The following is a 23,933-nucleotide window of genomic DNA, read 5'->3' on the forward strand; positions in this document are numbered from 1 at the left end:
AAAGCTTTTGTCCGTAGCCTGATGGAGTACTGCTCTCCCCTCTGGGCTGGTGCTCCTGCCTCCCACCTTTCTCGGCTTCACGCTGTCGAAACCAGGGCATTTAAGATCATCGGCATCTCCCGCAATGAAGCTGAGTCTTTGGGCCTCTCACTCAATCACCGCAGGTTGCTCGGTGGTCTTTCTGTCTTCTACCGACTCCTCTCCAGCCTTGCCCCCCCTGCTCTCTCTGTGATTTGTCCCCACCACATTTCCACAGGGCACTCAAGGTCCGCCAACAACCCCCTTCTGGTAAAACTACCAAAATCACGAATCACTGCTCATCTTCACTCTTTCATTCCTCTTTTTTCCCGCCTTTGGAATAAACTTCCTCACTCTATTCTTTCCCATTCTTCCCTCCAGGCTTTCAAAACAGCTGTTCACCACCACCTCTTATCTTCCCCCATCCAAATCCTCGATCTTTTCTACCCCCGATAATCCACCCAAGCCCACTTCCTTCAATTCTCCTGCTATCCTTCCTGAAAGTCGCTGTAATGTCCATCTTCTCTTCGCCATGTTCCCCGTCCCAGAACAAGCCCGTCCCTGTGAACAGACCTAATGTGTCTGTTCCCCACTGTTTTGTCCCTTCCACTCCCGCCCCTCTTGTCTCATGCCTCCTTGCTGTGAGTTGTGTGTTTGCTCTCATACGAGCCTCGACCAAGGTATATTAAAAAAAAAAAAAATCTACAAATTTCAGAAAATTAAATAAAAATACAAAATTATAATATCTTGGTTTGATCAGTGCCCACCCCCCATTCTAGCCATTGTAAATGAGCTCATGTGTGATAAATCACCTTCAAAATCACACACCAACATAATTGGCCTCCACCTGTGTTGAAATGTAGTGTTTATGATTATTTCACACCAAAAAAAAATCATCTGTTTCTTTCGGTTTCCTCGGCTGGGTGGTGCATTTCACAGCAAAAATTTAACCATGAGCACCAAGGACCTTTGGGATAAAATGGTGGAATGGCACAGATCAGGGAATAGGGATAAAATTATTTCAAAGGTCTTGAATATCCTTTTGAGCACAGTCAAGACAATCATTCGGAACTGCAAGGTGTACCACCAAGATCCTGCTTAGATCAGGTTGTCCCTCCAAACTGGATGAACAAGGAAGGAGGAGACTGATCAGAGAGGCCACCAAGAGGCCAATGGCAACTTTGAAAGAGCTATAGGTCTTTATGGCAAAGACTGGTCACTGTGAGCATGTGACAACAATATCCCAAACACGACTCAAGTCTGGCTTGAATGGTGGGGTGGCATCCTCAAAAAATCCCACCTTTCGTCCTGTTTGAGGTTTGCACAAAACCACTCCTGAGATTCTGAAGCCCTGTAACAAAACGTTTTGTGGTCTGATGAAACCAATAAAAATTTTGGCCTCAATGCAAAACGTTATGTTTGGCACAAACCAAACAAAACACATCACCCAAAGAACACCATCCCTACTGTGAAGCATGGTGGTGGCAGCACCTTTTTATGGGGATGTTTCTCATCAGCAGGGACTGGGGCACTTGTCAGGATGGAAGGGGAAATGGATGGAGCAAAACACAGAAAAATCCGAGAGGAAAATCTGCTGCCCTCTGCAAGAAAGCTGAAATTGGGACGGAAGTTAACCTATCATGAGCATGACAATGACCGAAGCACAGAGCAAGATGTACACTGGAGTGGCTAAAGGCCCGGTCACACCTTGACGTTTTAGCCAGCGATGGCAACGTATTAAAATGTATGTAAAACGCTGGCTGACGTTGAACTTTTGATGGTTTTTTTTTTAAGATTCGGACGTATTCATAACGAGTTGGTCGTATGCATAACATATTAGTAACGGACACAGAACGTTTCGTTGTGTTATAGATAACTTATACCAACGAATGCTGACCTGTTGTCGGCCTACACAACCGATGCCCAACGATAGTCTAACTTAGGCATAGCGCGTTGCACGCATCGCCGACAATGTCGTGACGTAGCCTATTAAAAGGCTGACGCACAACGATTCGAATCATAACTGCCGTAGAAATGGAAGTGTCAACATCGCGGTCACACCTTGGCGATCTTGCCAGCGTATGCCGACCTAAGAAAAATGTGTCTAAAACGTTGGGGCACGTCAAATACGGTATGAGTAAGTTTGGTATACGTGAGTAGAACGCCAAAGTACGCTATCATACGTCGTAGTAAGTAGAGTACATCAAGAAATTTTAAACATGTTCAAAATTTTACGACGTACTCGGCGTATGACACACGTTCCACATGCGATGGGGATAAGTTTTACACATGATATGCGGACGCTTACACACGTCCACAAAGGCTACTTATAAGCTACTCATAAGTCGAAACACGTCGCGGTAATGTCTTTTTTACGCGAAACTTATTTCTAACTTATGTTTGACGTGCTTTGAACCAATTCTTTACGTAGTCCCAACACACATCGATGTATGTAGACGTATTCCAATGACGTCTTCCGGTCGACAAAAAAAAAATGAACGTGTTTCTAGGTTACAACTGCCATATAAAGACGTGTTCCCAGCAGTTTTCGGAATTGGTATATAAAAATGCTGCTCATAAAAGGGAACCCAACAGTGTTTTCGAGTTCCTTTTTGAGTCGATATCCATGTCAGCAGTATCAGTATCAGTATCAGTATTAGTATTAGTAGTAGTTTGTTCATGTTGGCAGTGGTAGGTGAGTGTGAGGGGGAGGGTGTGGGTTATGATGGATCCTCCTTGTGTCCGCGTGTCCACGGGTAATTTCATAGGCTGCCACTCAACGATTTAAATGGCTGCATCTCCACCATTGAAAGTAGACGCTTGCGCTCAACAATTGGATTTTTTTTACACTCAACGACTTTTAAACGGTACCACTCAGCCATTTTCATTGTTTACAATGAACGATTTAAATTGCTGTCACTCGCCTTTGTTTTTTGACGCTGAGGTTTTGAAATTTGAAGCGTTTCTTCTGAACGTGTTAAAATGCTCAAACTCGACTATTTTAAATAGACGCTGCCGATGGACAATTGGAATCATAGCCAAGCTAGACATCGAAGTGTGAACATCCTCGTCATGCCGAAGAAAAGTTTGAAGAATGCTGCAAATAAGTGTCCTGGCCGTGGCCGTGGACGCTGACGCAAGGACGATCCATTATACCGACGTCTTTCAGCCTATGAGTAACTTAAAAGTAACGTCTGTCGATGTGTGGCAACGATCGCGTAACGTGCCAACAACATGTTAATCATAGGTTAGAAATAAGTTTCGGGTACGCTAAACATTACCTCGGCGTGTCTCAACTTATGATTAACTTCCAAGTAGCATGTGTTGACGTCTGTCAACGATCGCAGACCGTGCATACAACTTGTGGCCAGCGTAGCGGAACGTGTGAGTCATACGCCGGCATACGTCGTGAAATTTCAAGCATGAAAAAATTTGAGGACAACCAAAAAGTACAACGTTTAAAGCCAACGTACAACGACATATGGCAGTGTTTTTCAGCATGCTCTCAATGTTATCAAAACTTACCCATAACGTATTCAACGTGTGCCAGCGTTTTAGAAAAAAAATTCAAAAATCGGCATACGTTGGCTAAAACGTCAAGGTGTGACCGGGCCTTAAGGAACAAAAACATAAATGTCCTTGAGTGGCCCAGTCAGAGCCCTAACCTAAATCCAATCGAAAGTCTGTGGTGTGACTTAAGATTGCTGTTTATCAACGTTCCCGATGCAACTTGAACAGTTTTGCTCGGTGCTCACACATACATATATATATATATATATGAATGAGCAAATATTGGCCAATTAAGGGCAGCTGCAATTGCTGTCAAAGGTGCTTCCCGCAAGTATTAACTCGGGGGGGGGGGGGGGGGTGGACACTTATCCAACCAAGATATTCTCGTTTTGTATTTTCATTTAATTTTCCAAAATTTGTGGAATTTGTTTTTCACTTCGAAGTGGTGGGTTATGATGTGTAAATTGAAGTTGGAAAAGTCCGATTTCATGCAATTTAATTCCAGGCTGCATGGCAACAAAAGGTAAAATTTTTAAAAGGGGGTGTACATTTTCTGTATAACAATACGTGTGTGTGTGTGTGTGTGTGTGTGTGTGTGTGTGTGTGTGTGTGTGTGTGTGTGTGTGTGTGTGTGTGTGTGTGTGTGTGTGTGTGTGTGTGTGTGTAACAAAAACTTCAAAATTGATCACTTCATGTTTTACATCACAAAAACTCTACAATGTGGTCCAGAAAGGCAAATATGATTGCAGTTTGTCCCAAAAATCATTTTTAGGTGTACAGTGTGTCCCAGCAAACATATCACTTTGTGGAAAATTTTGTTTTTGTTGCATTTTTTAGCACAAGAAGATTACAGTATGGTCTAGCTCGGTTTCCGTGTATCCCATGTTTTTGAAGCACACAGTGTGTACCAAAAGAAAGTATTACTTTGTGAAAATATCACCACTTCAAATTGCCCACCAAACGTGGGTCAATGCTACTAGTAATAATAGTATTAAATATGTTAGACTCTTGCTTCCATACGAAATCTGAGATTAATCCTGATAAAATAATAGTAATGATAATAACAGGTAGATGAAGATGAATCCATGTCAGACATTATTGTAAGAATTTAGTAGAAGTAATGATGATGATGATGATGATGATAATAATATCTTTCCAGAGCTTCCAATTTTTCAACAAGCCGTGCATTTGAATATCAATTTTTAAAGTGTAATAATCATCTGAAAATATTTATAATTCAGTTACGACTGAAACAATTATGTTAATTGTAATTCTCAGAATTAGAACAAGGACCGACAACTGAAAAAATGCTGTTAACCAGACAAGCTCAACATTTCGCAAGCTAAACGTTCCTGATGAACTAATTTAAAAAAATAATGCCATCCCTCTTAAAGACTATCACACAAATTAACCAATGTAATGCAATGTTCTTAAAAATCCTGACAAAGTCATTATTTTTTCTGTGAAATGCTTTACACTTCAAACACTCTGTATAATGACAATTTTATTTCTGAACCCGAGGGTAGATGTTATACAGAAATTGTGGGACATTAAAGTGTGTGAAAAGGTTTAACGTTAATGTAAAATATGTAATTCAATCAGTTCATGGCTTTGGACTCACAGGTGTGTGCATGATGCAAAAGTTTTACTTGTACAGCCACAACAGCGAGCAATATTTACTGCATACTCTTGACAGAGCATTGAGGCATTCACAGCGAGTAGTGATCGTTCCTGTGACAAGCAGTACAACCTTAGAATGGTGTGTGTTCGTTACCCTTCATATCCGAAGAAAGCCATTCTCATGAAACATGTGAACTACCAGGTAAATATGTTTAGAGTACCAAAGCTGCTTTGGAATGGTAACCACTCTCGTGCAGAGGATGGAAACTTCTGAGCAACCATGGGAATTAAACCTGGGTCAATGACAGCAATGCAAGGCTTTATCCACTCAACCAACAAGCATCTCATAGTATTCAATGCTCATGTGAATTAATTGTAGTTGCATTGTGCCCTAGAGTGCATTTTCATTAAAATCAGTGGACTGTAAAAAGTATATATTACATTGGATACAAAAAGTATAGATACTGCTACCAACTCAGCGATCTTGCTATCTTTTCAAGTCATAAACAATTTATTTCAAATTATTCATTAAAATCAGAAATGACAATAACGCAAAAGCAATGTAATTGCAAAATAAATAACCTCATCATCTACAAGCCTTAGATTAGGGCCTTTCAAGGAGCTTGGAAATCTATCACAGGATAGGAGACATTCGTGTGCTTTTATTTTAATCACAAGGATATTATTTGACAGAGGACAAATCAATGAACAGACCATATGAACATGGGAACACAACCATCACAAGTTATTGGCAATGAGATCTTCAACTAATACAATCCATTTCAAGGCAAATTTAAGAGCTTCTTACACCATAAGCACACACACAAAAGTATTACAAGTATAGAACATATGCACGTAAAGGTGAGAATATATTCTATATAAAGTAGATAGGCACACAGTAGTGTGCATAGTTTTGTCACACACACTCATTCAGAACAAAAACACCATCATCAGCTGAATATGCTACTATTATTTTGACCCACTGCTTATAATGACCCACATCATCCATGCACCCTATTATGTCACGTACATTGCCATTACCCACAGTTTTATTGATTCTTGATTTATTTATTTATTTTTGTATTTCACAACCATGATGTGAACATTAATGCTAAATGTGTCAATGAAGGTGAACATGAAAAGGAAATTCGAACTATATTCCTTTCACATCGATCTGTTAGGGCAGTGAGACGGTTCTGCAGAGGAAATTTTTTTAATGTTTTTATTTTAAATCCAATATGGCTGTCAGATCACGTCACCGATGACGTCATAAATGTAATTATTCACTTACATCGGGTCGTATTTTAGATATATGAAGTTTCAGATTTTTGTGATGAGGATTGAGTCAACCAATTACAGCCGGAATCCAACATGGCAACTATACTATGTGACCTATGACATCAAAGTTATCAATAAAATATTCCTCCGATGCTTAAAGTTTCGCAAAGATTGGACAAGCAGTTGCAGATTATTTTTTTCTTCAAGTGAAACACACACAAACACAAACACAAACACACAATCACAGACAGAAGAACACTACAAAAGTCATGCAACTCCTTTGGAGTGAGACTAATAAATGACTGGTATTTTGCATTTTCTTGCATAAGCAAATTCAGCTAATATCCTGATTTGTGTTTTCTGAAAAGCCACATGATGTGTTCAAAGACAACATAAAGGAACTTTTTTAAAGAAAAGCTAAAGATGCAATTTCGCCGGTTGAAAGACACTGTCTCATTCTTTTGTCAAGAGCATTTGTGGGGTTATTTAAACTTATTAATCATTCACAATTGGACTGCCTAAAATATCAGGGTCAGGTCAGGTATGGGAGTATGCGCCGGAGCATGCATTGCATCCACTTTCCACCAGGGGCCTTCCACTCCAGGGGCCTTCGTCTGACCATCTCCCAGGCAGATGCCTGGCCCATCCTTATCTCCTTAAGATGCCGATTAACCTGCTGCAACCACGAGACACATGGTCAGCCCATTGGCCTCCTACACTCATGAGGCTCCCTCACTGAGAGAATCTGGTGAGCAGGATCAGCGTCAGGAAAACGAGCCACATGTCCTTACAGATGCAGCGGATGCTCATGGACTATGCAGGTAGCAAATCTCATTTGAGTCTCTCAGCAACCGCTTGTTGGACACAAAGTCCGACCAGCAATAGTAAAGGATTCTCCGAAGACACCTGGCACGAAAGGAATTGTCTCCATTTCAGATGCCTGGTCAGAGTCAAAGTTTCACATCCATAGAACAAGACTGGAAGCACCAAGGAGCTGAAAACTTGGACTTTCGTCCTACTGCACAGGTACTGACAGTGCCACACCCCATGATCCAGTGAATCGATGACTCCCCAGGCCCGACCCAGACGTCTATTGACCTCTGGCTCACAGCCAGCGGAGACATTAATATCACTGCCAAGGTAAGTGAATCTCTCCGTGACCTCAACATCATCACCACAACCAGGCACAGACAAGATAGCAGCATTTAAGATGTCATTGAAAGCCTGGATCTCAGTTTTGACTCAGGAAACCCATAATCCCAGTGGATCCGACTCCTCATTCAGCACCTCAAGGGCCTCCAAACAGATATCCAGAGTCTCTGCAAAGATGACTGCATCGACTGTGAATTCAACGTCAGAAATCTTAACTTTCCCAAACGATGCACCGCAGCTTGATCCCTCTGACATCCTCCCCAGAATCCAGTCCATACAAGTGCTGAAAAGTGTGGGGGCAAGTACACACCACTGACGAACTCCAGTAACACTGGGAATAAGTCAGAGAAAGCATCACCACATGTCACAGCACTCTCAGTGACAGATTTTAGTTTAGACATCAGATTGATCAGTTTTGGTGGCACCCCACGAAGACCAATAATCCTCCAGAGGGCATCCCGATTCACCGAATGCTTTGCAGAGAACAACAAGGGATGCAAGTAGCCCCTGCCGAAACTCTCGTCTGCATTTGGTGAGGACCTAAAGAGCAAGGATAGAGTCAATCATTGACCTCTTTGGTGTAAAGCCTGACTGTTCTGGATGTTGGTGCTCAAGCAGATGGTGGTGAATCCTATCAATAATTATTCAAGCAAAGAACTTGCCTGGCAATGAGAGCAAAATCACCCCTTGGTCGTTCTAGCGGTCTTGGCGATCACCCTTCCCTTTCCAGAGATGGACAACAAGGCCCCTCTGCCTGTCAGTTTGGATGATGCCTGTGTTCCAGGCAGAGCACAGAACTGCATGCAACAACACATGTGCAGCATTTCCACAAACCTTGAGAAGTTCAGCATGGATTCCACAGATCCCTGGAGCTTTACCTCGTTTCAACCAGTTCACCACAGCCTGTGTTTCCACAAATGTACATGGATCACTGTTGATTGGAGGTTCAGCAATGGGAATAGTAACCCCCCTGACATCCGAGTCAACAGCTGGTGGATCAGCCTGGTACAGCCACTTAAAGTAACCGGCCCAGAGAGCCTTCACTTTAACTGCAGTACACCGAGGGATGGGCTTGGATGAACGCAATACGCAAATTCCCCTGAAAGCAGGACAAGTATCACTTGACCACAGGTAATGCTCTACCCTCTCAGATTCCTCAAAGATAGCCCTCCTTGTTCACCCTCAAAACATGTACAGTTTTACGCAATAATACCCTGAACAGCTCAGCGCTGCTATAAAGCCTGGCCCTGCAACGCTGGTCAATGGTTTTCAGTGTCCCTTGAGAGACAAAATTCTTCCTCACCCTACGGTGAGTTCCAAGACATCTACCGACATCAAGGATGGTGGTCTTTAAAGCTCTCCACAGCTCTTCAGGATTTCCCAAAGCACTCAGACCCCCCAAATCCCCACTCAACCTGTTTGCAAACTCCTCAGCTACCCTCTCATTCTTGAGCTTGCCAACATCCAGCCTCGACTGGGATGGTGCCACTCTCCCGGATTTGAGCTGCAACTTCAGAGTTGCTACAATAAGCCTGTAGTCAGTATTGAGGAACTGAGCACTCTGGTGGACCCTGCAGTTCTGGATCATCGTCCTGTGACCATGAACGAGCATATGGTCAATCTCCTTTTCCACATCACCAGCGTTGGAATACCAAGTCCCGCTATAAGCCAGTGGGTGCTAAAACTATGAACCAGCCACCCTAAGTCCATGACATCTTGCCAAATCAAGGAACTTGGTGCTATTCTAGCTTCACAGTTCCAGACCCATGGGGACCAACACATGTCTCATAACCATCTCTATCTGTGCAAGTTGATGCAATAAATCCCCCAAGATGAGAAGAGTATCTCTCCGAGTGCACTGATCAACCACAGACTTGAGCGCAGTATAGAATGCGTCCTTCATGGTGAGATTACTCGCTTCATTCGGAGCATATATTGAGACCAGGGAAATGACACCCAAGGAGTGACAAATCCTTAGTCTCATGATACGCTCGTTGACCGGTGTTACCTCAATTATCACTGGACTCAGCTTATTGGACACAGCTACAGCAACTCCTTGGGCATAGTAACCATCAAAGTGACCAGACCAATTGTAGGTGTAACCACGCACCATGGTCTTTCCACCATCCAGTCTCTAAGCCTCAGAGAGTGCTGCAATACCAATGTTCAAACACTTGAGTTCAGCTGGGAACAGACACAGGTGATCATCCTCTCTTCGAGATAGGACATTCCAGGCACCCACCCGAAGGAATGCCTTAAGGCCCGGTCACACCTTGACGTTTTAGCCAGCGATGGCAACGTGTTAAAATTTATGTAAAACGCTGGCTTACGTTGAACTTTTGATGTTTTTTTTTAAGATTCGGACGTATTCATAGGGACTTGGTCTTATGTATAACGCATTGGTAACTACACAGAACGTTTCGTTGTGTTATAGATAACTTATACCAACGAATGCTGAACCTGTTGTCGGCCTACACAACCGATGCCCAACGATAGTCTAACTCAGGCATAGCGCGTTGCACGCATCGCCGACGATGTCGTGACGTAGCCTATTAAAAGGCTGACGCACAACGATTCAAATCATAACTGCCGTAGAAATGGAAGGGTCAAAATCGCGGTCACACCTTGGCGATCTTGCCAGCGTATGCCGACGTAACAAAAAATGTGTCTAAAACGTTGGGGCACGTCGAATACGGTATGGGTAAGTTTGGTATGCGCGAGTAGAACGCTAAATATGCTATCATAAGTCGTAGTAAGTAGAGTACGTCAAGAAATTTTGAACATGTTCAAAATTTTACGACGTACTCGGCGTATGACACATGTTCCGCATGCGATGGGGATAAGTTTTACACACGATATGTGGACGCTCACACACGTCCACAAAGGCTACTTATAAGCTCCTCATAAGTCGAAACACGTCGCGGTAACGTCTTTTTTACGCGAAACTTATTTCTAACTTATGTTTGACGTGCTTTGAACCAATTCTTTACGTAGCCCCAACACACATCGACGTATGTAGACGTATTCCAATGACGTCTTCCGGTCGACAAAAAAAATAAATGAACGTGTTTCTAGGTTACAACTGCCATATAAAGACGTGTTCCCAGCGGTTTTGGGAATTGGTATATAAAAATGCTGCTCATAAAAGGGGAACCCAACAGTGTTTTCGAGTCCTTTTTGAGTCGATGTCCATGTCAGCAGTAACAGCAACAGTATCAGTATTACTATTAGTATTAGTATTAGTAGTAGTTTGTTCATGTTGGCAGTAGTAGGTGAGTGTGAGGGGGAGGGTGTGGGTTATGATGGATCCTCCTTGCGTCCGCGTGTCCACGGGTAGGTTCATAGGCTGCCACTCAACGATTTAAATGGCTGCATCTCCACTATTGAAAGTCGACGCTTGCGCTCAACAATTGGATTTTTTTACACTCAACGACTTTTAAACGGTACCACTCAGCTAGTTTCATTGTTTACAATGAACGATTTAAATTGCTGTCACTTGCCTTTGTTTTTTTTTTTTTTGTTTTTTTTTGACGCTGGGGTTTGGAAATTTGAAACGTTTCTTCTGAACGTGTTAAAACGCTCAAACTCGACTATTTTAAATAGACGCTGCTGATGGACAATTGGAATCATAGCCAAGCTAGACATCGAAGTGTGAACATCCTCGTCATGCCGAAGAAAAGTTTGAAGAATGCTGAAAATAAGTGTCCTGGCCGTGGCCGTGGACGCTGACGCAAGGACGATCCATTATACCGATGTCTTTCAGCCTATGAGTAACTTAAAAGTAACGTCTGTCGACGTGTGGCAACGAGCGCGTAACGTGCCAACAACACGTTAATCATAGGTGGGAAATAAGTTTCGGGTACTCTAAACACTACCTCGGCGTGTCTCAACTTATGATTAACTTACAAGTAGCATGTGTTGACGTCTGTCAACGATCGCAGACTGTGCCTACAACTTGTGGCCAGCGTAGCGGAACGTGTGAGTCATACGCCGGCATACGTCGTGAAATTTCAAGCATGAAAAAATTTGAGGACAACCGAAAAGTACAACGTTTAAAGCCAACGTACAACGACGTATGGCAACGTACTACGATGTATGCCATCGTGCTCTCAATGTTATCAAAACTTACCCATAACGTATTCAACGTGTGCCAGCGTTTTAGAAAAAAATTCAAAAATCGGCATACGTTGGCTAAAACGTCAAGGTGTGACCGGGCCTTTAGGTTAACCTGAGACTGCCATCTGGTGGACGATACCTCAAAACCACTCTGCCACACACCACCGTAATCTGACCCAGGAAGTTTACCCCATGCTTTTCCTCTTATCACCAAGGAATGGGGTCCCGAAGGCTTTGTCCCAATCCCGTCATCTGGTGAGTTGCCTTGCAAAGGGCAGCTGCGCAGGAGGTACTCCCACGGAGTGGGTTTTCAGTTATGTTTGCATTTGTGGGTTTTGCGGAATGAAGTGTTTTACAGTGGCCAACGTGCCTAAAATGTCCATTCGTGATATTATATTTGAAACATTTTCCTTGATCATTTGGCATATTGAAATCATTATGGAGTGAAAAAGCTTCCAATTTATCGCCCTTTCCAGTTTCCCACCATAAGCTCTAAACAAAGGAAAGCACACAAAACAAACGAAACAAATGTTTTACTATACTATCTCCTTCAGATTCAGCATGAATAATTGTTTGCAAGTTTGCCTAGCATCCCTATTCCTGTTTAAAACCTAATTCTTTCTGTGGAAATTTTTACTTGACTCTTTCTATCAGGCTCTACAGTGTAGATTCCAGATGCATTATTTCGGAATGAATGTTTTGTTTTGAATGTCATAAACACACGCAAGGCCAATTGGTCTTTCCTTGGGTTTTTCATTATTTTTCCATCAAATTCAAAATTTCTGATTGACCTACTTCAAAAATCACCTCGTATGTTTGGTATTCAAAAGAAAAAAAAATCATCAACAACAATAGTGATGTTGATGATAGTGAGAATAATATGGAGCTTCTCCCCTTCACACAAAACCACATTGGTGGTTTCAGTTCAACACAACAAAACACAGTCAAAGCACAAACTCTGATAATATAATGGTAACCGATACATACCCCCTCGATCCGACCATAGTGGTCAATCTCCTCCTCAAGGTCAATGGGCCGCCCGTGGAAAAGCCAAAGGAAGCCAAGGTCAAGAGAGGGGTCACGGGATGCATGGCATCGCAAGATCGTTGTCCTTCCCACGATGACATTCGAATTGCTAGGTTGCAGTGTAATCTTTGTGGGTTCTGTTGGGGCCATAAATATGGTATTGAGTCAAATGGTGTGACACATGTGCCTTATTTATATATTTTGGGACTCATGAGTGGTCCAATTAACAGCAAGCAGTATAGATAAATTAAGCGTTCAAGAAAAGCCAAAATGGTGAAAACTGTTTTGTAACTACAAAGTACATTAACATACATCTTGCAGTACATTCATATTAGCGGGCATGTAAATCACAAAATGTGAAATCAATGAAGTGTTTTGGAATATGCACAAAATAGCTACAATTAAAGAAACTGATAATTTTTTGGGGAGTATTGGCCTGTTGGTATTCCTATCTAAGCACATAGCTCATGATACTATTGAATGTAGCCACCAGGTTAAAAAAAATCCCATCTGGGGTCTTGATTTATCCGTCGTTTACTAATATCCTTTTAATTCATGATAAAGCACAATTATGTCGAGTCATGTCCTTTTCTTGTATGTGACATCTGTACAACCTGATCTATGAGCATCTTTGGTCATTAAAAAAATTCCTTCAGATATTAGCAGATGATAGCAAACATGATCTTCAAGAAAATCTCAAGGCCTGAGGTCAAATTATTTGTCAAGGTTAAATATCTAAGTTTTCTTGCTTTTTTTTCATGCTTATCACACTCACACTCACGTAAGATTATTTCATGCCAAAAAAATCATGCTCATCACACAAGATTATTAAAATTCATTTGTAGTTTTGACGTATGATCAGTTGTCCACCAGGCTGGTATTGTCACTGCAAAATAATTGCATGGTGGACAACTGTCATCCATCCTGGTGAAATGGAAAGCACCTGAAATAATGAATTTCCCTTCCAAGAAAGAATGGTCGTTTGTTTCATTGCTGTGGAAACATCAATTACACATTCATCATGAGCAAGTACCAATTTATTGTTTAATGTTTTCCTTTTTGAGTTGTTTTCAAAATGTGCTCTCGAGTTGTATTTCCTACTAGTCAGGCTGTCCACCCATTGATAAGAAAGCCTTTATTTGGCATCAAAGCTGCAGCTGACATTTAAAGATGTTTTTTTTTTTTTTGCTCAAAAAAATTACAATGTGTGAGCTGTCACATTTTCATATCCACGAACCTGAAGCCTTTTACAACAATGTTCTCATGACTGAAAGAACAAGCTAGGATTTTGTGGAGCAAATTAGCCATTTAATTAAGCCTTTGTCAGCAAATTGGCCAATTTTGCAATGCACAGCAGCCATGATAAAGCTCAAATCTCCATGGGTGGTTGAAAACTTAAGGAGGAAAGTGGGTTAAAGAGCGAAGGAAGAAAATGGTTCGAGAAGAAAATGGAAATCATATCCAGCATTGAAACACACTTTTATATTGGTGACTAGTCTGCTCTACTAATGTGCTATTTCTATCTATTTCTCCAACTATCTGCACCAACCTTCAAAACACGTTTGATTTACTGTTGTAAAAGTCTCTTGCATAATCCCCCAGCTTCAAACAAGCTCCAACATTCAGAAGCAATACATGGGGTGAAACAATTTCATCGGTATAAGCAAAATGACACCACTGTGCACTATTTGTAAATGATAAGACAAAAACTGAGCAAGAACATTTGTGAACAAAATAAATTAGTAAATCCAATTTTTTTATTTTTTTTAAAGCAGGAAAAGTGACTGTTGAAACTCTATGAGTCATAAAATGAAGCATATATACAGTATTTAAAATAATAACATTTTGGGTGCAAAACAAAATTTTGATCATTGAAAGATTGAGTTTCAATAAAGTGATTCAAGGTTGACATGGACTTTTTATTCGAGAGAATTGAAAAGTGAATTACAGTTGAAGATACATCATCTATTTGTCAAGGTATTCCCCTGCTACATATAAACACTTGCCTTATCAATGTAGTATGTAAAATATGCTTTGACATCTTCATTATTTGTAAACTTAATGCCATCCAGATGTTACTTGAGTGCTCCGCAGAGATAAAAATCACAAGGTGACAAGTCTGCCATGTATTGGAAATGACGAGGACTTCCCAACCCTCTTTGCTAAAGGTAGTAGTAGTCGTAGTAGTAGTAGTAGTAGTAGTACAGGGTGTTTCATAAATAATGCAACCCTATAAAAACCATGTGAAATTTCTAATTTTTAATACATTTTTTTTTCTTGTGCCGGTTTGTATAAAGCATCGTTTCGGTGGAAACACTGCAAACATCAGTCATACTGTTAATTTTAAAGATGGCATGGACCATTGAAGAATGGAATTTAATTGTGGAGTCTCACTTTGCCACAAAGTCATATAAACAGACTCAAACGTGATTCAGAAAAAAGTTCGACACCAGATTAGCCCCAGAAAAGTCTGCTATGTTTTGATTGATAAAGAGGTTTAAGTCCCACAGGACAGTACAAAATCTCAATTGCTCAAAGTCTGCTCGCCTGAGGACTGCAAGATCATGAGAAAACATTGAAGCAGTCCATGAAGCAGTTTTGAATAGCCCTAGGAAATCATTGTGTCGTCGATCTCAAGAATTGAACTTATCTTTATCAAGTACACAAATAATTCTGAAGCAGGAACTAAAAATGTACCTGCATTGCATCCAAGTGAAGCAAAAACAAATAATAATTAACAACTTCATGTGACAATGTGTGAATGGTTTGAGGAAAAATGCATAAGGATCCAAATTTTCTGAGTCATGTGTGGTTTTCTGATGAGGCCCACTTTCTTTGAAGTGTCGTGTTAACACTAAAAACGTGGTTTAGGGTTCTAATTCACTTGATGAAGTTTTTTTAAAGGCCATTGCACAGCCTAATATGCACTGCGTTGGTTTCCAGAAGCAAATATGACATAATTGGGCCTTTTTGGTTTCAAGATGATGAAGGGAAATTGGTTACTGTATTTTGGGACTTTATTTTGTGTTGTACAACTTCTGGGAGTTTGACTTGTTTTTGTTTTTTAGTGATAAAATCCAGTTTTCAAGTTATTCTGTTGTGCCCAGTGGCACAGGAGTGATGATGATGATGATGATGATGATGATGATGATGATGATGATGATGATGATGATGATGATGATGATAGAAGAGTGTTGGGTTATTATGTCCTGTGGCGAGCACAAAAATGCGCAGCGAGGCCAGCCGCAGTTGCACACGGTCTCCCACATGTGTCGCACTGGAATCAAGTCGATGCCACTTGGTCCAGATTCTCACTCCTCAAGCGGGCCTGGTGGATATGCTCACTTCTCACCTCCTCGAATTTTGTAACGCCTTTATTGGCAATTCTTCTCCAAGACAAGTGATCCGTAGTTTGGTGTTCCCATTTGGTCAGGTCAATATCACAGCTTTTTCGCGTCGTGTTTAATTAATTCTTGTAGTGCTTTCTAGGTTTCCCAACGCCAAATTTTCCCCAAGGACAGTCCCCATAAAATAACTCTTTGAGGATCCTTTAGTCTCTCATTCATAAAGGCCCAGTCACGCCTTGACGTTTTAGCCAGGAATGGCAACGTATAAAAATGCATGTAAAACGTTGGCTTACGCTGAAGTTTTGAGGTTTTTTTTAAAGTTTTGGTCGTAGTCATAACGTGTTGGTCGTATGCATAACTAATTAGTAACGGGCACAGAACGTTTCGTTGTGTTAAAGATAACTTATACCAACGAATGCTTAGCCTGTTGTCGGCGTTCACAACCGATGCCCAACGATAGTTTAACTTTGTCATAGTGCGCTGCACGTATCGCCGACGAACTCGTGGCGTTCTCTGTTAAAAACCTGCCGCTCGCCGATTTAAATCATAACCGCCTGAAAATTGGAAGTGTCAATATCGCAGTCACACCTTGACGATTTAGCCAGCGTATGCCGACCAATGAAAATGTGTCTAAAACGCTGGGACACGTCGAATACGGTATGGGTAAGTTGTGTATACGCTGGCATATTACGTGGTACGTCTAGTACGTCGTGAAATTTCAAGCATGCTGAAAATTTTACGACGTACTCGACGTATGGCTCACAAGTTCCGCATACGCTGGCATAAGTTCTTGGCACGCTCCACAATCGTTTACACACGTCGGCCACACGTTACTTGTAAGTTACTCATAAGTCGAAACACGTCAAGGTCATGTTTAGCATACCCGAAACTTAATTGTTAACCTACGAATAACGTACTTTGAACCTATTAGTAGCGTGCTTTGAACCTATGAGTAGCGTGCTTTGAACCTATGTTTAACGTATCTCAAACGCACATTGGCGTATGTACACGAATTTGATTGACGTCTTCCAGACGACCACAGAACTTACTGAACGTGTTTCTAACTTACAGCTAGCGTATAATGGCGTATTGGCAGAGTTTAGGGGAATTGGTATATACAAATGGGCTTCACAAGAGGAACCCGTCAGTGTTCCAGACTCCATGTTGAGTAGATGTCAATGTCACTAGCAGTAGCAGTAGCAGTAGTAGTAGTAGTAGTAGTTTGAGAGAATTTAGTGATGTCGATGTTATTAGTAGTAGTAGTAGTAGTAGTAGTAGTAGTTCGAGAGAATTTAGTGATGTCGATGTTATTAGTAGTAGTAGTAGTAGTTCGAGAGAATTTAGTGATGTCGATGTTAGTAGTAGTAGTAGTAGTAGTACCAGTAGCAGTAGTAGTAGTTCGAGAGAATTTAGTGGTCGATGTTGGTAGTAGTGCAGTGGTTAGGGCAGTGGCTTAGGATCCAAAAGGTCCTGAGTTCAAACCCCGTTGGGCCACTGAATTAATACACCAGGGGGTTGACTCAGCCTGTCATCCTTCCGAGGTCGGCGAAATGAGTACCAGTATACTGGGCCGGTGTATACCCCGGTTAAAATAGGTGTACCATATCCCTGTGTCATAAGAGGCGACCAGGGTTGCGTCAGGAAGGGCATCTGGCGTAAAACATGTGCCAAATCACTATGCGGATCAAACGGATGATCCGCTGTGGCGACCCCCTAACGGGAGCAGCCGAAAGAAGAAGAAGATGTTGGTAGTAGTCGTAGTTCGAGAGAATTTAGTGATGTCAATGTTAGTAGTAGTAGTAGTAGTGGTAGCAGTACCAGAGAATTTAGTGATGTCGATGTTGGTAGTAGTAGTTCGAGAGAATTTAGTGATGTCGATGTTAGTAGTAGTAGTAATATTAGTAGTAGTAGTAGCAGTAGTAGTAGCAGTAGTAGTTCGAGAGAATTTAATGATGTCGATGTTGGTAGTAGTAGTAGTACTTTCAAGTAACGTGTTGCAAAGTGTGAACAACGTTGGTGTAGTGTGCTTACAAAACATTACTCATAGGTTAGAAATAAGTTTCGGGTATGCTAAACATTACCTCCACGTGTTTCGACTTATGAGTAACTTACAAGTAACGTGTTTCAACGTGTGTCAACGATCGCATAATGTGCCTACAACTTATGGCCAGCGTAGCGGAACGTGAGTCATACGCCGGCATACGTCGTAAAATTTCAAGCATGAAAAAATTTGAGGAAAACCCAAAAGTTCAACGTTTAAAGCCAGCATACTACCACTTATGGCAGTGTTTTTCAGCGTGGTCTTAACATATACAAAACGTACCCATAACGTATTTGACGTGTACCAGCGTTTTACACAAATTTTCCAAAAATCGGCATAAGCTGGCTAAAACGTCAAGGTGTGACTGGGCCTTAAGAGGTAACGAGCCCATTGCAGTTGTCTTTTTCCATGATACTCTCGACCGATACACAGTCACATTTAATTCGCACCTCCAGATTAGAAACTCTTTCCTTCCATATTATGTGCAGGATTTTTTGCAAACATCGTTGATGTTGGGCTTCCATCTGCCAATTGTGGAAACTATAGGCTGTCCTGCACTCAGCACCATACAGTAATGTATTCAGAACACAGCTCTATTGATTGATATTTTAGTAATCATTTTAATATCGTGACTGTTCCAGACTAGGTGGGAGAGATGGCCAAAGGATATACTAGCCTTTGAGATATGAATAGAGATTTCCCGATTCAATTGACCATCATCACAAAAAACACTCCTGAGATAGGTGTAAGTATCGGTATTTTTCAGTTGTTGACCATCCATGAAGATACACGGCTCAACACCCTCTGAACTATACATGGAGGTTGATTACCTCACCTCAGTCTTTTTGATGCTAATAGTGAGTGAAGCTACTCCTCACTGTGGACAAATAGGCAACGGTCATCGGCAAATAGGAGGTTACGGATTAGTTGTTGGTGAACTTTGGTTTTTGCATGAAGCCTCAAAATATGGAAAATACCACTATCTGTTCTAAACTTAATGTAAATTCCATCTCTGCAATTGTGCAAGGCCTTATTTAGCATCGATGTGGAGAACAAAATGAACAGAATTGGGGCAAATCACACAGCCCTGCTTTACACCAGTCATTATAGAGAAGCATTTGGAGAACTGTCCATTCGTGCACACACGCCCATGCATGCCATCATGTAGTTGCTTCAGTACATTGACAAATTTGTCTGGGACTTCCTGCTTAGGCAGGATTTTCCAAAAGGCTTCTCAAGACGTGGTGTCAAAAGCTTTTTTTAGATTAACCAATACTGTGTATAGACCGACATTTTGCTAAATACATTTTTCTTGAAGCTGCCTGGCCGTGAACACCAGGTCCATATTCCTTCTAAAGCCACATTGCAATTCAGACACTACGTCTTTGACAACAGTGTCCACAAGGCAACACTGCATCACCTTGGTTAAAATTTTGGCTGTGATGGCTAATAGGGAGATGCCACGGTGGTTTCTGCAATCAGACCGAATGCCTTTACGTTTGTGGGATGGTAACAATTAACACGTCTTTCAGTTGATCCGGAACATCCTCATTTTGCCACATTTGCCCGAACACTTCATATAACTGATCCAATAGCGTTTGACCTCCGTGCTTAAAGACTCCCGCCGGGATTCCATCTTCTCCTGGGGCTTTGCCATTTTGGAGTCCATTGATGGCTTTTAAGATTTCATCCTTAGTCGGTGGCTCTGCAGGATGGTGCATAACGGTATGCCTTTTTTTTATGGTATCCTCATTTTATGGTATGCCTTATTTTTCTTATCAATGATATGCCACAGCTCCTTGCTGTTTGTCTGCAAACCAGTTTGTCTGCTTTCTCTTTCCCATTCCAAGTACCTCCTTTGCCGTTTCAAAAACCCAGGCACGCAATTGGCTCCACTCTTGCCACGCTGTCTTCAATGAAACTTTGGTTTTTCTGTCAGCACATCATCCAAGCTTTTATTGCAACTTGTATTTTTTGTCGAAGGATCTTGCAGCATTGTAACGTTCAGCTTATTCTCAGGTTGAAAGTTCCGCTTCTTGACTGGCAGTATATTCGGCAGCTTCAAGAAGGAATGTACCATTCTGTGGTCTATTTGCACTCTGTACCTCTCATCATCCTCGTGATAGTAATATCTTGCACATCTCTACTTCTTCCAATGACATAATCGATGAGGTGACAGTGCTTTTATCACAGGTGCATTCATGTGGTTTTGAACTTTACAGGAAGCTAGAAAATGGCGTTGGTAATTGTTAGACTGTGCTCATGCCATATGGATGGAAGGAGGAGGCCATTTGAGTTGAATTTCCAGACCCCGTTGTACCCAATGGTCTTGGGCCACGCTGTATGATCAGTTCTGACATGAGCATTGAAATCACCAAGAATAATCACTTTGTCCTCCTTTGATGTCTTGTTGATCAAGCTACCAAGATCAGCAGAAAATTTATCAATCATTGACTCCTCATTCATCATTGTAGGGGCATAAGCACCAATGATAGTGAGATATCGGTTTGTGCTGACTTGGAATCTGAGCGTGATGAGTTGTTCTTTTACTGCCTGGGGAAAAGCAGGGAATTTGTTGGTGATCGATGTTCTCATAATCAGGGCAACCCCATGTAGACGTTTATCGGCTGCTGGTAGCCCACTCCAAAAGTAGGTGCAGCTGAAGGTGTCCTCAGTAAGTTGCCCAGTGTCTGCAAGCTGAGTTCCACACAGTGCCACGATATCAATGGAGTATCTCTCCAATTCAAGTCCAATCAGTGCCATTCTTCAATTGATTGTGCGCTCAAGACTAAGTGGGTGTATGTTCCAAGTCACAATTATAAGATTTTTCTCGATGTTTTTGACTGCTGATAGAGACAACCCATCGCGCGCGGTTTGATGAATGGGTTAAGTGGAGCAACCAATTTTTAGGGTACCTCTTCTAACCCCTTCCCGAGCTTGGGGCGAGCAGTGGCCTCTCCAAATAAAGCTGCTCTGACATCCGGAATGCTGCCGAATCACCACATTTGCTCCATTGGTGTGGGCAAAGTGACCAAAGTTCCAGACTGCAAATTTACAGTTTCTCGATTATGACTATCAGCACCATCCTTTACCTGTGGCCGAACTGATCTCCCATCACCAGTTGACTTTTCCCCAACTCTTGTGCAAAAGATTTGTTTATTGTGTTGAAGTTATCCGATGGCAAGTGGAGCAATACAAGTGGAGGCTTGCCAGATGCATTGGATACCAATTGCCAGATGGACTGCAAGAGGTACCATCGCTCCACAATAGTACAGGCATTTTAGCAGAAATATTTGGTCAACCTCCCACAAATTGCAATAAAAGCAAACTCAACAGATTTTGATTCCTGGATATGTCCTCAGTGACAGAAAAAAAGTCCTCAGGGATCCTCCGGGGGGGAAAGTCCTGAAATCATGGAAATCCAATATGGCCACGGGGAAAATGAGAAAATTGTAAAGATTGATATTTTAAGATGTAAATATATGTTTTTCTGCATTCTAATTGTTTCTAGTTCTGGTCAGTATATTGACATACAAGAATAATTATAAAAAAGTGAAATGTTTTGAGGGTAAAATAAAAAATTATAGCTTTTGTGTCCCGAAAAAAAAAATATTTACCTGATAATGATTTTGGCTCCTGGACCAAAAAAAATAAGAAATGTTGAAGACACAAGATGAAATCAATCTATGGCAATACAATATAATTATGTAAATCATTGAAACATGACAAAATTCACAATTCCACTCGGGGCAATCACATCTGCCTGACGAAGGTTTCGAAATGAAAATTCGCATTAAACTCAGAAACTACATCCATTATAAACTTACCATACATGTTGAGAAAACTCAAGCGTATTAAAGTTAGAACTCGACAATGTCGTCATCGTCCTCATCATTGTCACATGGAGTGTTTGTGCAGCCAGAGCCCCTGCAGTTTCCACAAGCTGGAGTGCACTCAATGTTGTGCTTCTTGCATGTGCATCTCATGGTGCTACATTCAGCCTGGCAGTTGCACCTAATGACACATAACATCTTTTCAGGAGCTGGAGCTATTGATGTCTGAAGTGGCACAAAACCCTCGTCACATTTCTACCAACCTCAGTCTGTCGGAAGAAGTTCATCTGCACATCCCTTCCATTCTTGGACTTGCAGATACACGCGCAGGCTGTGATACTTTGCTGCTTCTGATGTTGGTGGTAACGTCTGTGGTTGCACGTGAGACGAGCTCCAAGCCACCTTGTCCCAGTACCGCTGATACCGGAGGGTGTCCAGGGTGTCAGTTGACTTTCCGTTGTAGATTATCACCAATGTTTTTCTCCTGCATCTGCCACATCATATACGGAAGGTGGATATGTATCAAAAACCTTGGCCTGCTCACGGAATGTGTTGTTTGCTTTGAACTTTTTGAGGGAAGCTCCCTTTCCAATCCGATGAAGACAATATGTCATGTCGCACCGAATAACTGCTTGTAGAAACAGTATGTGCTTGGATATGTCTGTACCAATAATTTTCTTTGTAGCCTTGATGTTCCAGATGTGAGGCTTCTTCGTGTTCTTCTTTGGCTCAGAACAAAGGAAGAGGTCATGGGATTCTAAGCTTGCATGGTAGCATAGGAGGACGAGGAGGTCTGTGTCATCACCAACTACCACAGTGTTGGTGACAGTAGCAGACTGCACGGCCTTCAGTAGAATCAGGAGATCAGCATCCCCTGAGGCATGGTGTGCCTCACAGTTCTTCTTCTGAAGCTCTTAACTCAACATAAAAATGAATCGCTGTTTATTCTGCCTATTGGCAAGAAACTGTTCCTTCTTCATTGTGAGACGCTTGTCAGCTGTAAATGTCACAGTAGTGCCAGCATTCCCTTTAGACCGTCTCTGGTGTGTCATGTCCTTCGTGTTGGTACTCTCATAACCATCAAACACGACTCTGGTATCCCCGTACTTCTTCGTTTCATAATCAGTGTACTGGTGGCATATGTCTCTGTATGTAGATCCATGAGGCCATGGAATGCGTTGAACAAGTGCACCACCATCCAAAACATACTGTTGCCCATCATTGGGGATATCGGCTGGGACATCAGATCCAAGAAGATTCCAGATGGCATCAGCAAAGACTGGCTTATGTGCTTCTCGGAGCTGAAGAGAGGAATCAAAGAGGGCTGGTGGATAGCTGCACAGTTCATATTTGAAGGCCGACTCCAGTTCTTCTGCTGTCTGTGCAACAGTGATCAGTCTCTGGAAGAGGAGTTGTGGGTCAACCTGGACTTGCTCTCCATCAATCTTGACAGATGACTTCATGCCGAGGGTGACAACTTGGTCTTTCCTCTTAAATGTGTACTTGGCAGGTGTTTTCCCATCCATATATTTCAATATTTTGGCTCCTAGAGCATGTGCTGTATCGACGTTGACGGTGGGATGTGCGTGAACTCCAGTGGCAATGTTCCTCAGACGTGGATCACGACTGAACGGATTCCATTCCTGTAAATACTGAAGAGCTGATAGTGTGTCCTTCCAGTCACGAGATTGTCTTGCCTTGGTCATGTCCTTCTTCTGCTCTCCAGTGTTGTAGTTCACACCTGTGAGCTCCTGCATTGCCTGGTTTATTTCTGCACAGGCAGGCATTGATAGTAGCCAAACCAGCCATTGTTGGTCTGTCATTCCTCACCCTCGAACTTGTTTGATGATCAGGTCAGATGAAAGACCTGCCCACAGGCGATCACTTCGTCGAACCACATGGAACCCCTTATCAAAACGTTGTTGGACATTGCGATGTTGAGTTTTGAGGTTGGACATCTGCTGCAGATACACCCTCGCAGATTTGGCATAC

At 41.9% G+C, this 23,933-nt stretch overlaps 1 protein-coding gene across 4 annotated transcripts in view; it reads right to left on the reverse strand.

Annotated features, from left to right (window-relative positions):
- Positions 1-23,933, reverse strand: part of LOC147018040 (contactin-2-like) — a 403,524-nt gene that overhangs the window by 179,232 nt on the left and 200,359 nt on the right. For all 4 annotated transcript variants that reach the window (XM_085897311.1, XM_085897312.1, XM_085897310.1 and 1 more), the window contains exon 14: positions 12,682-12,857. In XM_085897311.1, the coding sequence (XP_085753437.1) occupies positions 12,682-12,857 (176 nt within the window). The remainder of the gene's footprint in view (positions 1-12,681; positions 12,858-23,933) is intronic.

Source organism: Eptatretus burgeri, chromosome 10 (genome assembly GCF_056783735.1).
Source record: "Eptatretus burgeri isolate ZD-2024b chromosome 10, Ebu_testis_v1, whole genome shotgun sequence".
Classification (NCBI taxonomy): Eukaryota; Metazoa; Chordata; class Myxini; order Myxiniformes; family Myxinidae; genus Eptatretus; species Eptatretus burgeri.